We start from the raw sequence: 20000 nt of genomic DNA, 5'->3' as shown, positions 1-20000 counted from the left end.
CATATTGCGTGCAAAGAAAGGTACATGTTTACTTCGATAAATACAACAAATATCAATTATGTTTAAGTATGTTACTTGGTATTTACCTCTATTTAAACACATGCGATCACCTAACGGCTTATAGAAGACATATAGGTCAGAAATGCTTGCAAGCATACATGATGATTTCATAGTTACATATTTATTTAACTATGGTTTCTAGATTTATTTTGTAGAGTGATCTCGCTTGCGACTGATTTTGTCTCATATTACTAACATTGTTTCGGTTCAATCAATATGTATTTCATTAAATTCATTGAATTAAAACACTGAACTATGCGACTCATTTTTAAATATACAATTTTCATCTATCGCTTGCTCAATGTCTTTTTATACAATTATGTTTCAGTCATCATAAAACCTATGTAAAATACAGCTACACGCTCGATGTCGACCGACATATACTAGCTGAGAATGTCGAATACAATTATTATATATTGTCAGAAGAAAAGGACAAATATGATGTTGTGCCTCATTCTAACAGAACTCTAGTTGTTTCTTCGCTCTCCCGGGAAAACACATGTATGTATGCACGAGTGTCAACGTTTTCTTAATATTTATGAAGAAACGTATTGGTACGCCTTACCTCAAAAAATCTCACAAGCACTGTTAATTTAAATTAACGGCTGTTTTCGACTTTATTCAACGGTAGCAAGTCCATTAATTTTTCGAGCTAAAAATTATCGATAAAATGAATGCCATATTAATTATTGCGAAACGGATCGAACATACGAATCATGACACAACTACATATTCAAATTCATTGTGTACGACCAATCGTTCTGTTAAAGGGATCTTTTCACGCTTTGGTAAATTGACAAAATTGAAAAAAGTTGTTTCAGATTCGCAAGTTTTCGTTTTAGTTATGATATTTGTGAGGAAACAGTAATACTGAACATTAACCATGCTCTAATATAGCCATTATATGCATCTTTTGACGATTTTAAAACCTAAAAATTATAAAGCGTTGCAACGCGAAACGATTGAATAATTTGGAGAGTTCTGTTTTTGTCGTTAAATTTTGTGAAACTACGAAGATTGCTTATATAAGGTATAAAATAAGTCAAGAATGTGTACTCGGCGGAATAGCTCAGTAGGCTAAAGCGTTTTTACTTCAGGACTCTGGCAGGACTCCAGGGGTCACTGGTTCGAAACCTGCTCCGGGCAATGTTCTTTTCCTTTTTTTAATTTTTTTCTTGATTTTTTACTGGAGCTTTTACGATCAAATGTTTACATTTATCAATATAAAGAATTTAATGAATAAGTTAAAAAAAATGCCAAAATATGTGAAAAGGCTCCTTTAAATACCCAGTCCCCCAATGATTTCTGACCGCGAGTTGTTTATTCTTGTGTTAATTAATTAGTACTTATCGAGAAAAGCTGCAAATACAGTTGTTGTTGGTCGGAAATCGGGCGCCGACCGAATATCTTATGAAATGCTGTTCATTGATGAATACGTGGTAGTTTGTTTCCTGTTATATTGCTTGCCAAAATGTATGCATGTTCTACCTATTTTCAATGCTTACTTGCATACTTATTACTATGTTCGTAAAAATAAATAATTGTAGGAGCATTTTACCTCAACTACGAGCGATCCCATTTAAACTTATAATTTTATATTAAAAAACGTAATTGCGTCTCAAGGTAAACTTTTTCATTTTGATAAGAAAGAGTAATTACTTTAATTACGTCGAATGATCAAAGACCAAAGAAAAGGAGCTGCGCTTATTTACATGCTTGTTAATATGTTTGTTTCGTTGCATTCCACTGGCATTACTACTATTTGAGTTACGAGCGACACATGTAAAAATGACGTATCCATTACAAAAAAGGCAAAAAAATCGGTTGCATCGAGCCAGCCGGAGTAAAATATCGCTTTAGCAGAAATAAATATTTTTTGAGTTACTTTCTACACACAAACAATCCACGGACGAACGGAATGACAGACGGAAATGGGCAAATCCATATGTACTTTAAACGTGGGCATAAACATCCATATTCATTGATAATTAAAAAAAGAATCAATTTTATCATTTGTATTAGCACTACATAGTTTTGAAACTATAACATGATTATATTCTTACACACTGTCAAATCTCTAGTTTTAAATTTGTTTCCACACCGATGCTTGACTTATATATGATCATAAAAAGAAATTAACATAGAGTTTATTTTTCAAATAGATTAACAGAATGCAATGTATTTTGCATATTACAGATACCTGGAATCAATTCGATGGAATACTAGCAGCCGACAAGGGAGTTATGAAGGGTATCAAAACATATCTTTACGGTTATCAGAACTTGAAAGAAAAAGTAAAATCGTATGCCAAATTATATTGCCCTGTATGGTTCAAACAGATCACGACCGATAAAATGCCAACCGATACGTTCGATGAGTGTCTGGAAAATCTTGAAGCGCTTGTCACATGTCTTCAGCGAATATACGTGAACAAAGTATTTTTCTCAAACGATGATTTCGTACAAGAGGTAACCTTCTTTTACACAGCACATATTTTCTTTTATCTTATTCTACAAGATGCAATGTATTAATGTTAATGGAAAGTTGAGTTACTAGTGTAGAGGCATGTTTCACATTACTTATTCGTTACAGAAAACTGTAGTAGTGTCATCCCTTCAGCAAACGTTGAACTGGTTTGAGTTATGTTGTATTTTTCAAGCAAATTGATTCGTTCTTAGATTATTTGTAGGAATAAATGCAATTTTTGTGTTTTATTTGCAAACAAATAACTAATCAGCCGCGTTTGATGACTAACGACGATTTTAACACTCCTCCGGCGATTTCTCGAATGCTTAATTTTTTCAGCCGGGTTCATACTATCAATTAAAACTAGGCCAGCAGACAATGTAATGCCTATACTAAATGCTACACATGAAGAAATAATTGGATTGAAGAGATTTGTTAAAATAATTACAAAAGCAATAAAAGCCCGTCTAAACAAATCAATGAACTCATGAGTCAAATATGTTCAGTGTGTAATGCATATCAAAATTGGGAGAAAAATATCTTAATAAAATCAGAGTTCCACTTGTATCAGTAATTTTTCGTTAGAAATGCAAATATATACATGTGCTGGTATCTTCTTTTAGTTGTTGATAACTAAAAGATAAAATCTTAATATATATTGAAAAGGTGGTATTAAACTAAGTTTTTGAATTCGCTCAATTCGGTATCAAGCAAGTACGTTGATTGGTAAAAGATACAAAATAATTTATGAAATATTCATGGTCAGTTTCCAATTTTTAATCAATGTCAGTATGCTTTCATACAAAATCTTATTCTTTTTGTATATTTAGTTTTTAATATTATTAGCATACCAACATAATAATATTACTACTACTACTACTACTACTACTACTACTACTACTACTACTACTACTACTACTACTACTACTACTACTACTACTACTAATAATAATAATAATAATAATAATAAAAACAATAATAATAATAATAATAATTATTATTATTATTGTCGTAATTATCGTTATTATTATTATATTTATTATTTTTATATTTATACAATTTTTTCATGTTTTAGCTGTATTGTTTTACAGAAGCGTCTAACGTTAGAACTGTCAAAAACTTTGAGTAAAGGGAAATATATTCAACTCTCTTGAAAAGCATATTTTCTATTAGTTCCCGATTTGATACTATTTAGACTGCCGCAATATTATTTTATATTCAAATGGGCGAACCAGCAGTGTAAAATCAAGTAAACATTATTAAAGTATTCTGTCGTATCATTTTTGTTCGTAAATATAATAAAATAGTGACTATTAATATCGTATCATACGCATACAACTTCCCACGATCGCGATTTCGCTTAAAAAGAATAAAAGTGTTCAATATTACGTGAGGGCCTATTTCCAATCGATAGTAAATCATCGCGTGTTGCACTTTTTAACCAATGACAATGTGTTTCTATACATCTTGAGTTCTTATTTCAATCCAATGTTAAATGTGTGTGTTCTTTTCGAATTGATTACTGTAATGTACCGCCTGTTTGTCTTGTTTTACAGATTGGTTCCGCTTTGATAGACCCAGCGATTGACAATTTATGGGCCTTAAAAACTGATGCAGAAAAAAGTATAATGGCAATGAGTATTGTGATTGCTTGCGACAAAATTGGCTTCAGGCTGCCTTTAGATAATTGGCAGAAAATATGCAGATGTTTCATCATGACATTGTCCACCGAACAAAGCATATGCTCAAGCGTAAATGACATCACTCAGCTGTATCAACATCAGTAAGACAATGTTTTTTTTTAAACCTTTAAGCTCAAGTTATGTTGGTTGCCCGTCTTTGTTGATTGACACTCCATTTATCGCATTTAGGTGGATAGTAATTTGAAAGTTCAGAGTTATAAATATGTTGATATATTATGCTTATCATTGTCAGGGATTTCAGAAAAGCACTTCTTAGATTTATGAATTACAACAAAGAACAAAAAGATCCATCTTGGATGTTTTGTTTACCGATTTTGCACTTTATATCCAATGTGTGCCGACCTTTCGAGAAAGTGCAAGTCGATCTTCGACACAATGAAAAGGAGCCTTTCTGGTGGGGTATCGTCGAAATCAAAGATCTTGTGGCCTCATTTAGAAGAAACAATGCGGATTGGAAAATGTAATTAATATATAGCATATAACATTTCATCGTAACTTTATGTATCAAATATATAGTTATATTTTTACATACGAACATCAACTTGACAACTTTAAAATGACTTTGGACAATTGCATGCATAATGTCAATACTGAAATGACCATTTAATATGAAACTTCATAAACATAAGCGTCTTTGACGCGTTCTTCTCGAGGTTACGTTCAAGTTGTTAATTTTAGATATAAGATAATGTTAAATTTTCATAACCATTACTGTGCACTTTTTAAAACGTTGAATTACAAACACGAAGATCGTGGGTTCGATTCCAGGCCCGTCCACTTATCTAGTAAATATTCTTCCTTTTCTCATATTCCTTTTAACTAGTAAACCAGCTAAGCAATACAACAAATAAGAAGGGTTAATGAATTAAGTGATGTGAGTAACATGCAAATACAAAAATAAGATTGTCATTGTATATTGTGGTTGTTTCAGTGTTACAGCTGTATTCAAAATAGCTATACAATGTTTATATAAATATATGTATATAATTTGCTTTCACTATCTACAGTCCTATCACCGAAGTATTAAAATATTTGGAGAAGCTGTTCAAGGTTGACATTTATCTTCCAAGAAGCGTGGTTGCCGCATTAAAGTGCACGGAACTGGGGGCGATTTTTGAAATGGAGATTTTTCCTCCTGAAGTTTGCTGTGCTGCTGTTATTTACTGGATAAAAACTTCACAAAACAGTAAATTAGAAGTTCTTCAAATATTAAAACAGGTAAGTTTTGTACAAATATAAGTGATTTAAGTATCATAAATGTCCCTATAGACTAAGTCATGCTTGTCAAACAGTTAATTAAGGCAAGCTATTCTGATGTAAGGTGTTTCTTAAACTTTTTCTGAAAAAGTTCAATATTTTCTTTCCTGTTTCAACTAAAATTTAAAAAATATAATATAGAAATGTTAATTGCTATAAAATCTTTATAATTCGTTCTGAATTCATTATAATAACTTCACGAGGAAGCTTGTATGGGATTAAACAATAACTGTGAATATCTTATCGGTATGCACTATATACAACTGATGTATTAGCATTTGTTTTCAAAGAATCAATTTTTCAAATGAACATGAATTTTCTTATCGACCCAAGTCCTTACGAAGTTCTTGTATATCTATTTTTTATTGCCATTAAATGAGGTCGAGTTTTAAACCAAATCTATTTCAATGCTTGGCAAGATTTTTTCCAATTAGTAAAACTAAAACTAGAATGTGTAACAGACACTGATGCATCCAAAACACATAATTTGACACAGACAATCAATTTATTCTACAGTTGACAAAACTCAAAAGTGTCATAATCCATCTAAAACTTGTCGCAGTCACTATTCCTTTCTACACATTAAGTTTGAGCGAGATTCAACCAGTAGTATAAGCGGATTCGATAACAAACATTGTAATACTATGAATTATATAGTGCACAAACCGACAAAGGGCCATAAGTCTATAAGTCGTGTTAGCAAAAATTCCTTTATTTACGATCATATTCAAATGAAGATTATTTAACTGTAAAAATGGTCGATCTCGTAGATAATGTGATACACAAGAATCGAGACGTATGCGCGTACGTAAAAAAATATAGACTGACGGACACGTGCAATTCTGAATACCCCTAGTCCTTGAGGTCATTGCTCCGAAATTTTACTTTAAATTGTTTACAATGGTCGAAAATATTCGATCCTCATTATGTGTGAGTTATACTTTACATTAATATTTTTAGCAATAATAAATGTATCATCTTCATTTAAATGAATCAGTGAGACGGGTTGGTAACTCTGTTACATAGAGTCGGTGCGGTATGTTCGAGTTCAAATACTTGCTTATATAGATAAAGGGTTGTCGCTCAAGTACTTAGTTAAAATTCGAATAATATAATTAGATACTTAATAAAAGTCCGAGCCTGGCAATGCATTTAGATTGGGTCAATGCGCTTGAATAATAAAATGTTATAAATGTTTTCTGCTCAATGGGCGAGTTCAGTGGCAAATCAGCAAGAGTTATCTGTTGAGTCCCTGATAAATACGAGGTATACCCCTCTGTTGTCGGCTATATGAAAAACAACACAATAAATTAATCTACTAAGATTTTTGAATAAACAAAAGCTATACACCAAATATGTTAATCGCAGTATATATTGTGCAATAATGACTGTATTTGTTTGCAAATGTGTGTATTATTTTCTAAATTCATATATATGCAAATTTGAAGACTGCAGAACAAAAAGTAACTCACTTTACATATATTTCTATTTAGGCATTCGTATCGGAAAACTAATATAACAAAATGTGTAGGAGTATTTTGTGTTGAACACTTTATGTGTTTCATAAATTAATTAATTATGGTTTTTGATGAATTACATCAAGTAGGTGTTCTAATGTTTGCTTTCTGTTAAAGCAACTATAATACATGTTTCACTATTTTGCTAAATGAATTGTATCATATAATGAATATTTATTATGAATTTAGTTTACAGCAGTGTGATAAGTACGGCCGTCATCATTACTGAATCTCTAACATAACACATGTTTCCACATCATCTAACTGCTTCAAGCACTAATGGTATTATAACATAGATTGGTTAGAAATATGAAAGGTAATCTAAGCAAATTAAAGATTCATGTAAATGACTGTTTCCTTTGTATAAATAGGTTATAATCGCGTATGTATTAAATTCGTTGTGCAAATGACAAATGCATTTCATAATCAAATTTTATTTGCTTATATTCAATAATAGAATCAAAATACAATTCAATAAGTATACTTCAAGCAAGAAATTGTGTCTATGAGGTGTTTAACCCAATCTATTCAGAATATACACTCTTTATTTTCTTATTCAATTGGCTATTTTTCAAGAGGCAAATTACTCTTGTATCAAACGAACTTATTTGTTTTAGCACTTCAAATTTATTATACAACACACCAATGAAACATTAAATAATTCAAGAGTAATTGTAAACATGTATTTTTTCTAATCGCCTTTGTCCATTAGCAATAACAAGTACGAAGTTTGAAACTCTGGACCAGTCGAGAGCAAATTTCTTTAAACGATCAATATATCGGGGAACGAATTAAAACACTTCAGTAGACTCCGTAATTTACGAGATTTGCGAAAACAATGCTGGTGGTTAAATAGAATATACCAGAAATCGTATCCCTTGCTCCTAATTAAGTTACGTGTAGAACTGAAAAATACGATTGTAAAAAGCAAGTGTAAGTTTTTATGTGCAACAAGGCATTGACCAATCCTTAATACTTAAATGTAACAAAGCATTTACTTCTTCATTAACTTAACAATTAACTGTATTACTAAAGTACTCAAATGTTCACTATGTTATAACATTTTTAAATTGATCAGTAATTTACAAATATGTAAATAAAAATAGACGATTGGATATTGTTTAATTCAAAGTAAGCAGTTAAAACTATATTAATTGTCATTAACAGTTATTACATACATGTCAAACACAATTAATTTAATAATTAATATGCAAGAATTTGTAACATCAACGTGTAATTTGGAATACTGATGCAATATATATGCATGCATAAAGGATACATTTTAATAAATTTTAAATTTCGTTGCATATTAAAATGCAAATGAAATGGTTAGATAATGTAATCATTGTATTTTATACCACATTAACTATATTGATGTTAAGCTTTACAGGTTAATGATCAATATCTTAACATGGTTTTAATATTACTCTTAATGTAAGCTTGGGAGCCAATTTTCTATAAAGCTGTTGTTTTAAGTCACTACATGTATTCCTGCGACTTAAGTTAGTAAAATGAACTAAAGCAAAATGCATAAAACTAAGGTAGTTCTTAAATGTGATACATGTATATATTTATAATCATTTGCACTGTTCATGTTTCCTGATTTTACTCTAAGTTAGCAAAGCGTTAAGGTATATATATACACCTAGTATTCTCTGCTACAGCTTAGCAGAAGCCTTATTATACTTGTTCTTAAGAAAAAGCTTAATGCTTTTTCTTATAAATTTATAATAAAACGTATCGAATCGCTCCTGAAATGAGTTATGGCAAATGGAGTTATGATTCGTGTACACTGAGATACATTTACCTGAAGTTATACCATGTAGTAGAAACTATAATTTGCAATATTTTCCACGGACAATATTGCAATGTTTTACATCAACAAAGCACAATGGCATTGAAAATATGGAAGCAAGAGGTATGACTCGTAAACATGCTATATCCACAACATGGGATTAACCTACGTTTAAAATTTCAGGTTAATACCACATTTAATTTTTAACAAATGCTCTAAACAAAATTTCAAGAAACAACTAAAGTGCAATGACTCCTCAATATGAGGTGAAGAGGTGTGATTCTTCTGCGCTGCAAAACCTAAATAAGATCGACCTTCCATTTAAGTTTTAATTTGATGAATCTATTAGTTCTCAAGATGTGCCCTAGGAAAAAATAAATATCAAGCGTATTCAGTCTTCAATATATGCGGAGAAGGGAGGGGTGTATAACAAATTGCAGAAGAAAATGTAAATGTATTCGACTTTGACACTGACAAACAAGCATTACATGAGGCATGATGAAGTTTGACATTTAACAATTAGGAATATTATGTATACTTATTATGATATCAAACTATATATAAAACGAGAACGCTGTGATAAATAATCTTTATATAATCTGTATTTTAAAGGACTTCCGATTCGTTTAGTTGAAAAAAATATAATCGAAAAATAATAAATGTTATTTAAGATAACAGGGGAATTGTTTCAGACGTAGTATACCCTTGCGATAAAGTGACATTAGACACAATAACATATCAACAGAACGACCCAATATTGTTATTCATGAAGAAATGTTGCAGAGTCACTTAAATGTACTAATAAAAGAAAAACGGATTCCGCTCTATGTCTGGTTAAACAAATAAAATAATGTTTATTGAAACTCCTAACATGGATATATCTACCGTGGTATAAATGATACCGCTTGGGCTTGAATGTAAAGTGGATGAGATCAATATATAATTGTAACTGGAAATCAAATGTTGTCTTCATCCAATAACGACTTGAACTATGGGTGGCTTCTGATGTGGACAGAGTAAAAAATATTGTTTCTTATACAAAAACATGGTATCAGCTAAATAAAAGGGTAACAAGTTTACCAAGTTTAGTCTAGCAGTGTATCGCATTTTGATATATTCCGAACGTCTTAAAATCGCGAGTAAACAGGTTCTTTATTGGCTATCGTGTTCGAAACAATTGTTAGACAACACTTTATTTTTTAATATGTTTTGGTTATGACCTATCGTCTAAGTATATTTTAGGTCGGTGATGGGGGTTTGATGCTTCTTGATCGTTTACCAAGGCCAGAAAAACACACCAAAATGTAAGTTTCCTTTTTGCGACTGAGGTATCGTATGATAAATTGTTTGTTTTTCGTTTGCTGTTTACACATAGAATTTGAACAAAAACTAAAATAGAATTTTATATTATGTACTATTGCATTTTGATTTATCAGTCATGGTAACTAGTGATGTCTTTCTCGATCTCATGGTTTTACAATAAATTTAGCGCTCTCCAACTATTGACACTACCATAATAATGAAGTTTGGACGTGTAGTTCTGTCCGGATAACTATTATTGTTATCTTAACAAAGAACCACTATTTATTATGTCAATAGTTAGGATCACATTTGGCTTCATGGCCATTCACATAGCCTAATTATATTCATTTGTTTTTTTATGGTAGTGCATTTATGGTTAAATTGTAATCCTAAAGTATAATACAGCAAAACAATTCAACATGTGTTACTCCTGTTTTTATAAATTATAGGTGTGCAGAAAGTTGGGAGATGACCGCAATATTCAGCGCAAAGGTTGTAGACATTCTTGGAATAAGTACTGGAGATGAAATAGTTACCTGGGGACATATATGTTTGATAAGCAATATATCTTGTACTTTGGTTTATGAAACTAATGAAGAAAAAGTTAAAGCTGCCACCGTTAGATTAAATTCGACTACATCGAATATTATAAACTGGTTGAATAACCTTTCAGGAGACATTTCTACAACTTTTAAGGTAATGCATTATGCTTCTGCAATCTTCGAGGTATACTAAAAAGTTAAAGAGAAGAAGTGAATGCGAAACGGTGTGTTGAATCTCTAAACTATTGTTAAGAATTATTTACATATTGCTGTTCTTTATGTCATATGCATTTTAAAAATAATTTAGTTTTCAGATAGTATTCTTAACATTTCCTTTTTACGTTGATTTAGTGTATTCGCCGTTTAATGACTTTTGTTTATTGTATTTGAGGTTAAAATAGTTGCAATCGATAAGGATATATTAAATAACGGAGTTTAAATTAATTATGCAATTCTTTTAATGCAGTTGTGGAACAAAGCTATTATTGAATCAGATCAGGAGAATAAAATGTGTGATTATTGGAATGGAAAAATTAGCACTACCATACAGAAGAAGATAAGCGACATGGTAATATATATATATATATATTTATATATATATGAAGTTTGCTTGTCCCCAAATCTGAATATAAAAGTGTCCTGTTTTTATACAATGGTCGACTAAGTGCGTGTTATATTATGTACTTATTTATTATATAGCGTGTATGTTTTTTATTCAAGATCCGAGCTAAGGACTCAGTCACGTTTCATTCTGCTTTCATAACAATGTACTGCAAAGAGGTTGGTGGCTATAAAAAAAGCCTTCAAGACTGCCTTTTTACTTTGGCAAGTGAGGTAAAGTTTTATTTGACTATAACAATTTGTTCAAGTTTTTAATATTATACAACTAGGTAAACGGAGATACATGTGCACATTAACAAATAAAATGACGAGCTACTTACATATAAAAGTACATAATACTCAATTGCAATACCCTCTGTATAATACTTGAGTATGTTCGAGTGTTCAATCAGATTGTTGTATGAACAGTCCTTTCGATAAATATCTTAGGTCATAATAGAGTGGGCACACTTGAATTACACTGCAATGCGTACAACAGAACAAAATAATCTACGCAGATTAATTTCTGGATTATTCAACAAGGTATGGAATGACAGTGTTTCATCAAACAATATCAGGTTGGACTCATTATTGAAATGGAATCCATTGCGATTATTGATAGCAAATACAGGTACGTACAACACCTTTTTTCGATAAATAATTGTTAGTTTGTTTGCATTTTGTGAAAGTATTAATACAACAAAAAACAATCATGCAATAAAACCTAGTCACTATAGAACAGATGTAATGAAATGTACATAAATAGATTCATTGGATTTAAGTCTTCTTTAAAGTCTGATGCCTAAGACATTTCTCTAAGCTCTAATTGGCAAAAGCCGGCAAGCGTATGCTAGTTCGCTTTGTCTCACGTATACGTGCGTGCGTCCTAAAGATGTCTTCGATCAACAAACTTTTACTGAGTTTGAAAATATAGCCATTTTTATCTCGCTTGTCTCCAAATAGTCCTAACTATACTACACGCCCATTATATGCGCTTTCGAAATGCTCTGGTTAAGATTAACTTCGAAATCTTTATAAAACGGTTCCTAGTCCTTATATTCACTTTAAACGTTACATACGTGTTTGCGGTCATTAAGTGAGGTCACTTAACTTGTGCCATAACTTTGACCTGCAAGTAAGCAGAATAATAACCCTGTTAAATTCAGAATGTTCGTGAAATAAAACTTAACATATGTTTTTTTTTTAGTTTTTATACAATGTCACTGACACATACATATAACTGTCAGGGGCTTTGAAGCAGAATTATATCAAACTGTTTTAAGGTCAGGATTTGGTTTGCGAGAAAGATGAAATATTGGTTTTCTGGCGTGCATGTAACAATTACATTTTATATAACCACAACAAACATTCATTTGAATCTTAACACGTATCTACAACATCATCATGGAAGGTCACTGACCAAGGCCAATCTTTTTGACCAGATATTTTACAGAATTATGTCAAATTCGTACTTAAAAATTGAGGTTAACTACACATGTGTGTTTTAGGTCTTTATTAATAGCTATAGCCAATGCCTGTTAATGTTACCCGAGTTGTAGATGAATAATGCTTCCATTTCGTTCTTGGAAAAGTAAGGTTAAGGTTTGCATCCTTGTTTACATTCTGGGTACAGTTTGCATGCAACAAGTACATATTTCTGTTACTCCAACAAACATTCAACTGAGATTAAACGTAATTCTTCGGGAACAGTGTGCAATATTATTGATCAAGTTTTCCATTTTGTACTTCAAAAAGTCATATTTAGGTGAACGTTAGAATGTACGTAAACAATTGCAATCACCAAAGTGATCGTTAGGTTTCCTGATATAGCTTAATTGTTTTCGTCATGTTCGATTCTCGTAATATTTTCAAAAACATGTATATGAGGCGTTCGTTTATCGATGATGATAAAATGGTTCCGCTCATTTGTTTAAAATGGCCGCCAAAGGTATATTTAGAAAAAGAAATCGTTGTTGGTCAATATTAATATGATCTTAAGTTACAACAGAGTTTATTTCATGGGACAGGTAAAATTCGCGAGATTTATAATCATTTTCGGTCCAAAGTACAGTATTAACATTCCCGCTTCCCCTCAGGGGGGGGAATAATATGTTTATATTTGTTTGATTCATGTAGTTAACTTTGTTGTTAAACTCCAGAAACAATGAGTTTGCTTTTGGATGACGACTTACATCCCAAACTGAACAATTTGATCAAATGGTTGCAAGCCATATGGTACACAATAGAAAAAGGAAATATTCAAATTGGTGTTCTGACAACGATTTCTAAAAATGCCGACGAATTTGAGAACCTAATAAGAATGATTGAACCAAAGATGCTCGGGCTAGAAAATCATATCAAGACGAAGATAAGGAATATCATGTGTGCCCTTCAGTTATTCGAAAAACAAGCACGACAAATGACAATTTTCGTTAACTTATGTCAACACATAAAAGGTAATCAAATTGTGTTATAATCAAATACATGTTTTATAGTAATATTTATTCAAAACGCTGTTACACCTCCGCTTTTATACCGGAGAATAAAATATGTTAACAATGTATTTAAACGTGTGTGCATTTACATAACAACTTTAGCTTCCAAACAACCTGAATATAAGATGTAGATAATTATTTAACAAACAGCAAATATAAATACTGCACACCCCATAATTATTTCAGTTGATACTTCTGCAATCGACGAAATATTGCGGTTACAAACGGACGGTCTTGACCTTCAAAACCTTGACGCCATTTGCATAACATCGGGTACGGACACAAAGGAAGTACATGTGGCAGCATTTGATACTTGGAAGGATATAGTTTATATTTTGCCAACGCTCGAACATCTCAACAAAAGTTACGTATTTAAGAAATTGTGGCGTTGTACTTGTTCGCGCGTGGGAAATAACTGCCTTACAGTAAATGATGCTGTGAACGAAGTATGGATCGATGTAGAAAAGAGGTAATTTGTATAAAATTGTACGCATGTTTTTAAAGTGTCAATTAAAGTAGAACATAGTTTTTAACAATGTTATTGAAACTAAAGTTTCCCCACAAATTCAAAACTAACTCATTGAGATGTATGTGTAAAGATCAAAGTAGAATCGGATATGGTTCGGGGTGTTAAGGTGTATGCCACCTTTAGTATACATCGCCGAAAGGCATTATTCCATTGCATGCGTGCGTCCGTCCGTCACGTTCTTGAACCGTTGATAACTAAAAGTAATTAATAGTCATTGTAAAAATTGTAAAATATTGGGACTATGCAAGTAATTTCTGTTTTTGTCGGCAAACACAACTTTTGGTTGCTATGGTTATAGAAATAAGTGTTAACTAAAATCTAGATCATAAGATAGTTCAAAAAGTACTATAGAAAGGTAAATGAAACTCAGTGTGTGCATTAAAGGACAATATGGGAAATAAGCACGTTATAAGACATTTTTTTCTTTCGACCAATATTTGGTTCATCAGGGTACATACTTTTAAAACTAAACTTTTGATTCTGCAATAACTGAAAAGTGAAACAGTAGGTTGGTTTACATCAGTATATATATTTATGGCAATATGGTGAATTTGGGTATTGGTCAGACCAATAATGTGGTTGCTGCGGTTTATTTTTAAGTAAACAGGAATATGATAAATTCTTCAATAATTTGTTCACTAATTGAGTTCTTTTTTTACACCAGTTAATGATAGCAAATTTAGGAAAATGACACTTAACAAACATATTGAGTCATTACCTATGGTTTAACTCAATACATTCATAGCAATTGATATGTTGTGGGTATATTAAAGGGAATCGTAACTAATTAAAATAAAGTTGTATATTAAAAAACTAAAATTGAAACACAATAAAGTAGTAAAATAGTATTCATAACTGCTGTTTATCAAAACAGCAAAACATTTCATAACAGTGCATGTGGAAGTGTAATATGTCATCTTTGAGTGACATATGAAATATATCAATGTGTCGCAAAAAAAGAAGAAAAAAAACGACGTTCTGTTTAATGATCATCGAAATGATCTATTATAGCATTAAAAAAAGGGGCAGCCGGATGCAAACCATGGAACCTCTGTTGTATTGATACTAATTTTGATCATATCCGTTGAGGTGTTCTATTCTTTAAATATATAGTATGTTTTGCTAAAATAAAGTATATACCAGTATATACAATTATTATAGAGAATACTTTTATTGATTCAAGCGAGCGGAAAACAATCAGTATATTATAATGCCCCCTTTTTTAGAAGTATATTGTGTTGCTGGATGTCGGTCGGTCTGTCGATCGGTCGGTCGGTCTATCGGTAGACCAGTTCCTTTCCTATTAATAGCTCGTCAACGATTTGACCGATTGGCTTGATACTTAACATTTGACTTGGCATTGGACAGTATATGACCCCTCTTAAAATTGGGGTCACTAGGTAAAAGGTTATTGTCACTATAAGTATGAAAATCATTTCCGATCACTATCTCATCAACGAATTGACCGATTGGCTCTATACTTCCCATGTGCTTTGGCCTTGGAAAGTTGATACCCCTATTGCAATTTGGGTCACTAGGTCAAAGGTCAAGTTCAATGTAACAATAAATGTGAAAATCGTTTCCAACCAATAACTCGTCAACGAATTGACCGATTGGCTTACTACTTCCCATGTGCATTGGCCTTGGAAAGTAGATGGTCCCTATTTTAACTGGGATCACTAGGTCAAAGGTCAAGGGCAATATAAAAATGAGTGTGAAAATCGTTTGCTATCAATAACACGTCAACGAATAGACCAATGGGCTTGATACGTCACATGTGCATTGGCCTTGGTCAGGATGTAGATGAACCCTATTGAAATTATGGTCACTAGTTCAAAGCCCTGTTGTTGTGTTGTTGTTGTTTTTTTTTTTGGGGGGGGGGGGTGGCATATGTCTCCGACCGCGGAGATCTTGTTCCATTTGGTTTTATAACAACATTAGCAAATCATTCCAATTTTTGATTGATTTGTATATATAAACACTTGGAGAATTTTCTAACGCAATACAGATTCAAATCAATATAGCTCCTTTATTTTTGAACGGATTTTCTTGAAATTTGGACGCAGACTTATTCAACACATATCTAATAATCTAAATAAAAATAATTGAAATTGATCAGCAATAAAATATCGAACATAGCAAAAAACAAAAAATTATCGAGAAAGTAACATTCTCAAATCGTAAAATAATAATGTGAAACGTAAAACGCATAAACTTACACGTCTTAATGACCGACCGGCTTGTTACATTGCGCTCATAAAAGCCATGTTGTTGTTCCAATTAATGTTATGCTTTCCTGGTGTAAAAACCCACCTAGAATGATGAAATTGAAATTTAATTCGAATTATATAGCGCGCTGTACTACGCTTGATGACTTTTCGAACGCAGCATTTTTCAAGCTTAAATCTCTCAGTTATGAGTAAATATTTTTATTTAAAATTGTACATGTGATCATTTTACTACAATATGTACAAGTAAACGATGAACTCATTCATCCGTGACGATCGGATGCTTCAGCAAATGGAGAAGGTAGCCTGCAACATGCCGATTGCGCTGTTGCGCCCCGGAAACTTTATAAGAGACATATTGATTTTTAAATTAATTTTATGTTTTCCTGGTGTATCAACCTACCTTAAATGAAAAAAAAAAATGAAATAAAATTAGCATCATATCGCGTTTCACTATATTCACGTGCAAACAGATGAAACCACACCTACACCACGTGCAAAAGCGCCTGTCACGAATGAATGATTGTATCGTTATCATGCACAGATTATAGCAAAATGATAACATGTGAAATTTTAAATAAAAATCTTAACTCATTACTGTGATATTCAAGTTTGAAAAGTGTTACGTTAGAAAAGTCTCCAAATGTATTTCCCGGAATTTTAAAAGAAGGTGAAGCCAGGTTCATCGCATGAAACTTCTGGTGGATTGAAACTAATTGTGATCATATCCGTTGAGGTGTTTAAATATATTAAATATATTATTAATATTCTTTTATTATATAGTATTGCCAAAATAATGTGAATGATAAAATAGTATTTATTGCAGAATACAGAAATTTGTTAACCTATTTCATTTGTATATACGTATGTATGTTTGACCAAGAATTTTTAAGGGGAGAGGGTTGGGCGCCGAAAGCGCTCCAACTCACCCCTATATCTGCTTAATTACACTAACGCTTATTTCTATATTACCCATTAAAGTGAAAAATTATTTAAATATGTAATAGTGTGCATTACTATGTTAATGAATGAAAAATATATATTGTAGATGGCGGTCATTTGGTGAACAGCTCAAACAAGGAAATTTATCATTTAATGAATTTGTTGAGATGTTTGGATCAATAAGTTACGACAATGACCAACAACTAATTGATGAAATTACTCTTTTCAACATAACGGAACATATTGCAACAACTAGAGTTAGACAATTGAGGGAATATACTCGCCTGACGGCATGCGTACATGGAGCAGAGGCTATTTTAGCATTACAAGCTCAATACAAACTTGAGGGTGACTTTGAGGCGATGAAGACAATTGCTTCTGTAATTAAGCCTGTTTCTTATTTGAAATGTCTGTCTCTTCTAAAATATTTTTAATATTAAATCACTCTTTGCAAATATTATTTAGTTGGTACAGTATTCAATTAATATTTATCTAATTAATATAATTTGTATTTTGTTATATTATTTTTATTTTTATCAGAAAAGAACACATCGTTTATTTAACTCAAGTATACAAAATATGCAATAAGAGCAATATAACAAAGCAAGATTATTTAGGAAATTATAAGCATCACTTTTCTTACGTTTTCAAGCATACTGAGAGAGAATTTAAAATGAACGAGTTTGATGAAGGCATTGTAGCTACTTGCGGTATCTTAAAAGAGATAACTGCTTCTAAAGCCAATTGTATTGATGCATTTGTGCGTTCTAAACGACTTATCAAATGGATCAAGAAATCAATAGGTAAGTTGTATTCGTGCTTTCAATTTGACTGAAAACCGTACATCATACGCTGTTCAATGTTTTAATAGCATTCAGTGAAGGTTATACATTATCGAAGCAGTACATTGCTTAATAATCCTTGTTACTTTGCTGGTTTAGTATTTTCTTTAATTAAGTTTGTGGAAACGAAGTAAGAACAAGATTAGATGTAAGTTCCTACTCAATTAGTTCGTATAATTAAAGCAATCTACTATCTAACATAATGGCCTAAAGTTTCATATCGACGGCTAATTCAATATTACAATGTTGAAAATAAAATTATATTTTAAACACACGTATTTATTAATTGTTGCTACATAATAGTGTTTACTTTATTTTTTAAATGTTGAAACTATGTCTCAAGGACTCACCTAGCGGGCTTTGAAAATAAGTAGTAGTGGTAAAGAAAAAAATAAATGAAATGTTCGAGAAGTACAAACTAACGCCTGCATACTATTTATATATGAAATGAAGTAAATTTATTATTGAAGAGCATTTTTTAAAAGGTTATTATATTGATATAACGATTAAATGGTAAAATTAGCAAACATTTCAGTGAACTTTTTGGCATTTATTTTTGGGACTAATCGTCGGAATTTAGACTTTGTTCGATGTCCGTTTGAGTGAACACTGTTACACGATTTTTTTTCCAGCTGGACAACAGGAATTGAAAGTTTTTGTTGATTTAGCAATGATGTCAGCAGGGGAAGAACCAATAAACATTGCTAAAGTTCGATGTTTATATTCATCTGTGATGGGATACTCCCCACTTATTTTCGATCTGGAAAATAGTTCTGATATTAAACAGCTGTTGGACAAATGTCGGCTTGTTTGGGAAGAGCTTGAAACAAACAATAAACTACCTGAACAACTGGTACGTATAGTTTCATCTGATTTATAATCTCATTATTTTGATGCAATGTTCTAGAGTTCTACAATTTTCTAAAACAGTCCAATAAATGTGTATACACCATGCAACCTACCGCCCCGTAAAATTGCATGATTTTTATCATTCTTTATCCTCCACATTTATAAATCAGCCGAAATCGAAATACGTTTTCTAATCCCCCCAATCTACGATTATGCAAAAAAAACATCAACAAGTTGTTATAATAATGTGCTTTAACTGACCGACCCAACTACCGACTGACCGATAAACAGTTGCAAAGCAATAAATACCATCCTCTCTGAAAGGAGGCATAGATAACTAGCTCAGCAGGAAACAGTTTATCTAGTGAAATAATTAAATCGAAAAGTTATAAATAACGGTCGCTTGTTAACGCCAACACAAAGTGTAAGAACGCAAAACGTCAATATTCGAAATGTTTTGAACGTAAATGATAAACATATGATATTTAATTGTTCATCAAAATGAAATAAACACACTTAATACGGTTGCATCTGATGCTTGGTTTGGACCTTAAGAAAAGCTACGCTCATGTTAAAGGTGACTATATAAGTAAGACTAGGTATCACTCACAAAAATATGTTTACAGCTGAAAGACAAATGTCAACTTTTCTTTAAATTTAAAATAATAACCATTTTTTAAAGTATGTTTTCGTTGTTGTTCATTAGAAAGATGTATGGGAACACATCTGCTCTCTCTACTGAGTGTAAAGATTAAAATTATTCAATTTGAAGATGTTGAAAAAAGATGACTTAAACAACAGACTCTTCTCGAGTAACATGTTCATACTTTGCATAGGTATGGTGCATAGTTTGGTATAGTATTTAAACACATT

At 31.7% G+C, this 20000-nt stretch overlaps 1 protein-coding gene across 1 annotated transcript in view; it reads left to right on the top strand.

Moving 5' to 3' along the window:
* Positions 1-20000, top strand: part of LOC127847667 (E3 ubiquitin-protein ligase rnf213-alpha-like) — a 130799-nt gene that overhangs the window by 59382 nt on the left and 51417 nt on the right. Inside the window, exons 4-19 of the mRNA XM_052379716.1 lie at positions 1-20; positions 389-561; positions 2257-2528; positions 4083-4309; positions 4462-4689; positions 5237-5447; positions 10041-10102; positions 10550-10796; positions 11109-11210; positions 11363-11476; positions 11693-11873; positions 13402-13698; positions 13924-14206; positions 17543-17816; positions 18089-18239; positions 18911-19131. The exon at positions 1-20 is cut by the window's left edge and continues 124 nt beyond it. Coding sequence (XP_052235676.1) covers positions 1-20; positions 389-561; positions 2257-2528; positions 4083-4309; positions 4462-4689; positions 5237-5447; positions 10041-10102; positions 10550-10796; positions 11109-11210; positions 11363-11476; positions 11693-11873; positions 13402-13698; positions 13924-14206; positions 17543-17816; positions 18089-18239; positions 18911-19131 — 3063 coding nt within the window. The remainder of the gene's footprint in view (positions 21-388; positions 562-2256; positions 2529-4082; positions 4310-4461; positions 4690-5236; positions 5448-10040; positions 10103-10549; positions 10797-11108; positions 11211-11362; positions 11477-11692; positions 11874-13401; positions 13699-13923; positions 14207-17542; positions 17817-18088; positions 18240-18910; positions 19132-20000) is intronic.

The sequence above is a fragment of the Dreissena polymorpha genome, chromosome 10 (genome assembly GCF_020536995.1).
Source record: "Dreissena polymorpha isolate Duluth1 chromosome 10, UMN_Dpol_1.0, whole genome shotgun sequence".
Taxonomy (NCBI): Eukaryota; Metazoa; Mollusca; class Bivalvia; order Myida; family Dreissenidae; genus Dreissena; species Dreissena polymorpha.
This window is presented reverse-complemented; position numbering and strand designations above follow the sequence as displayed.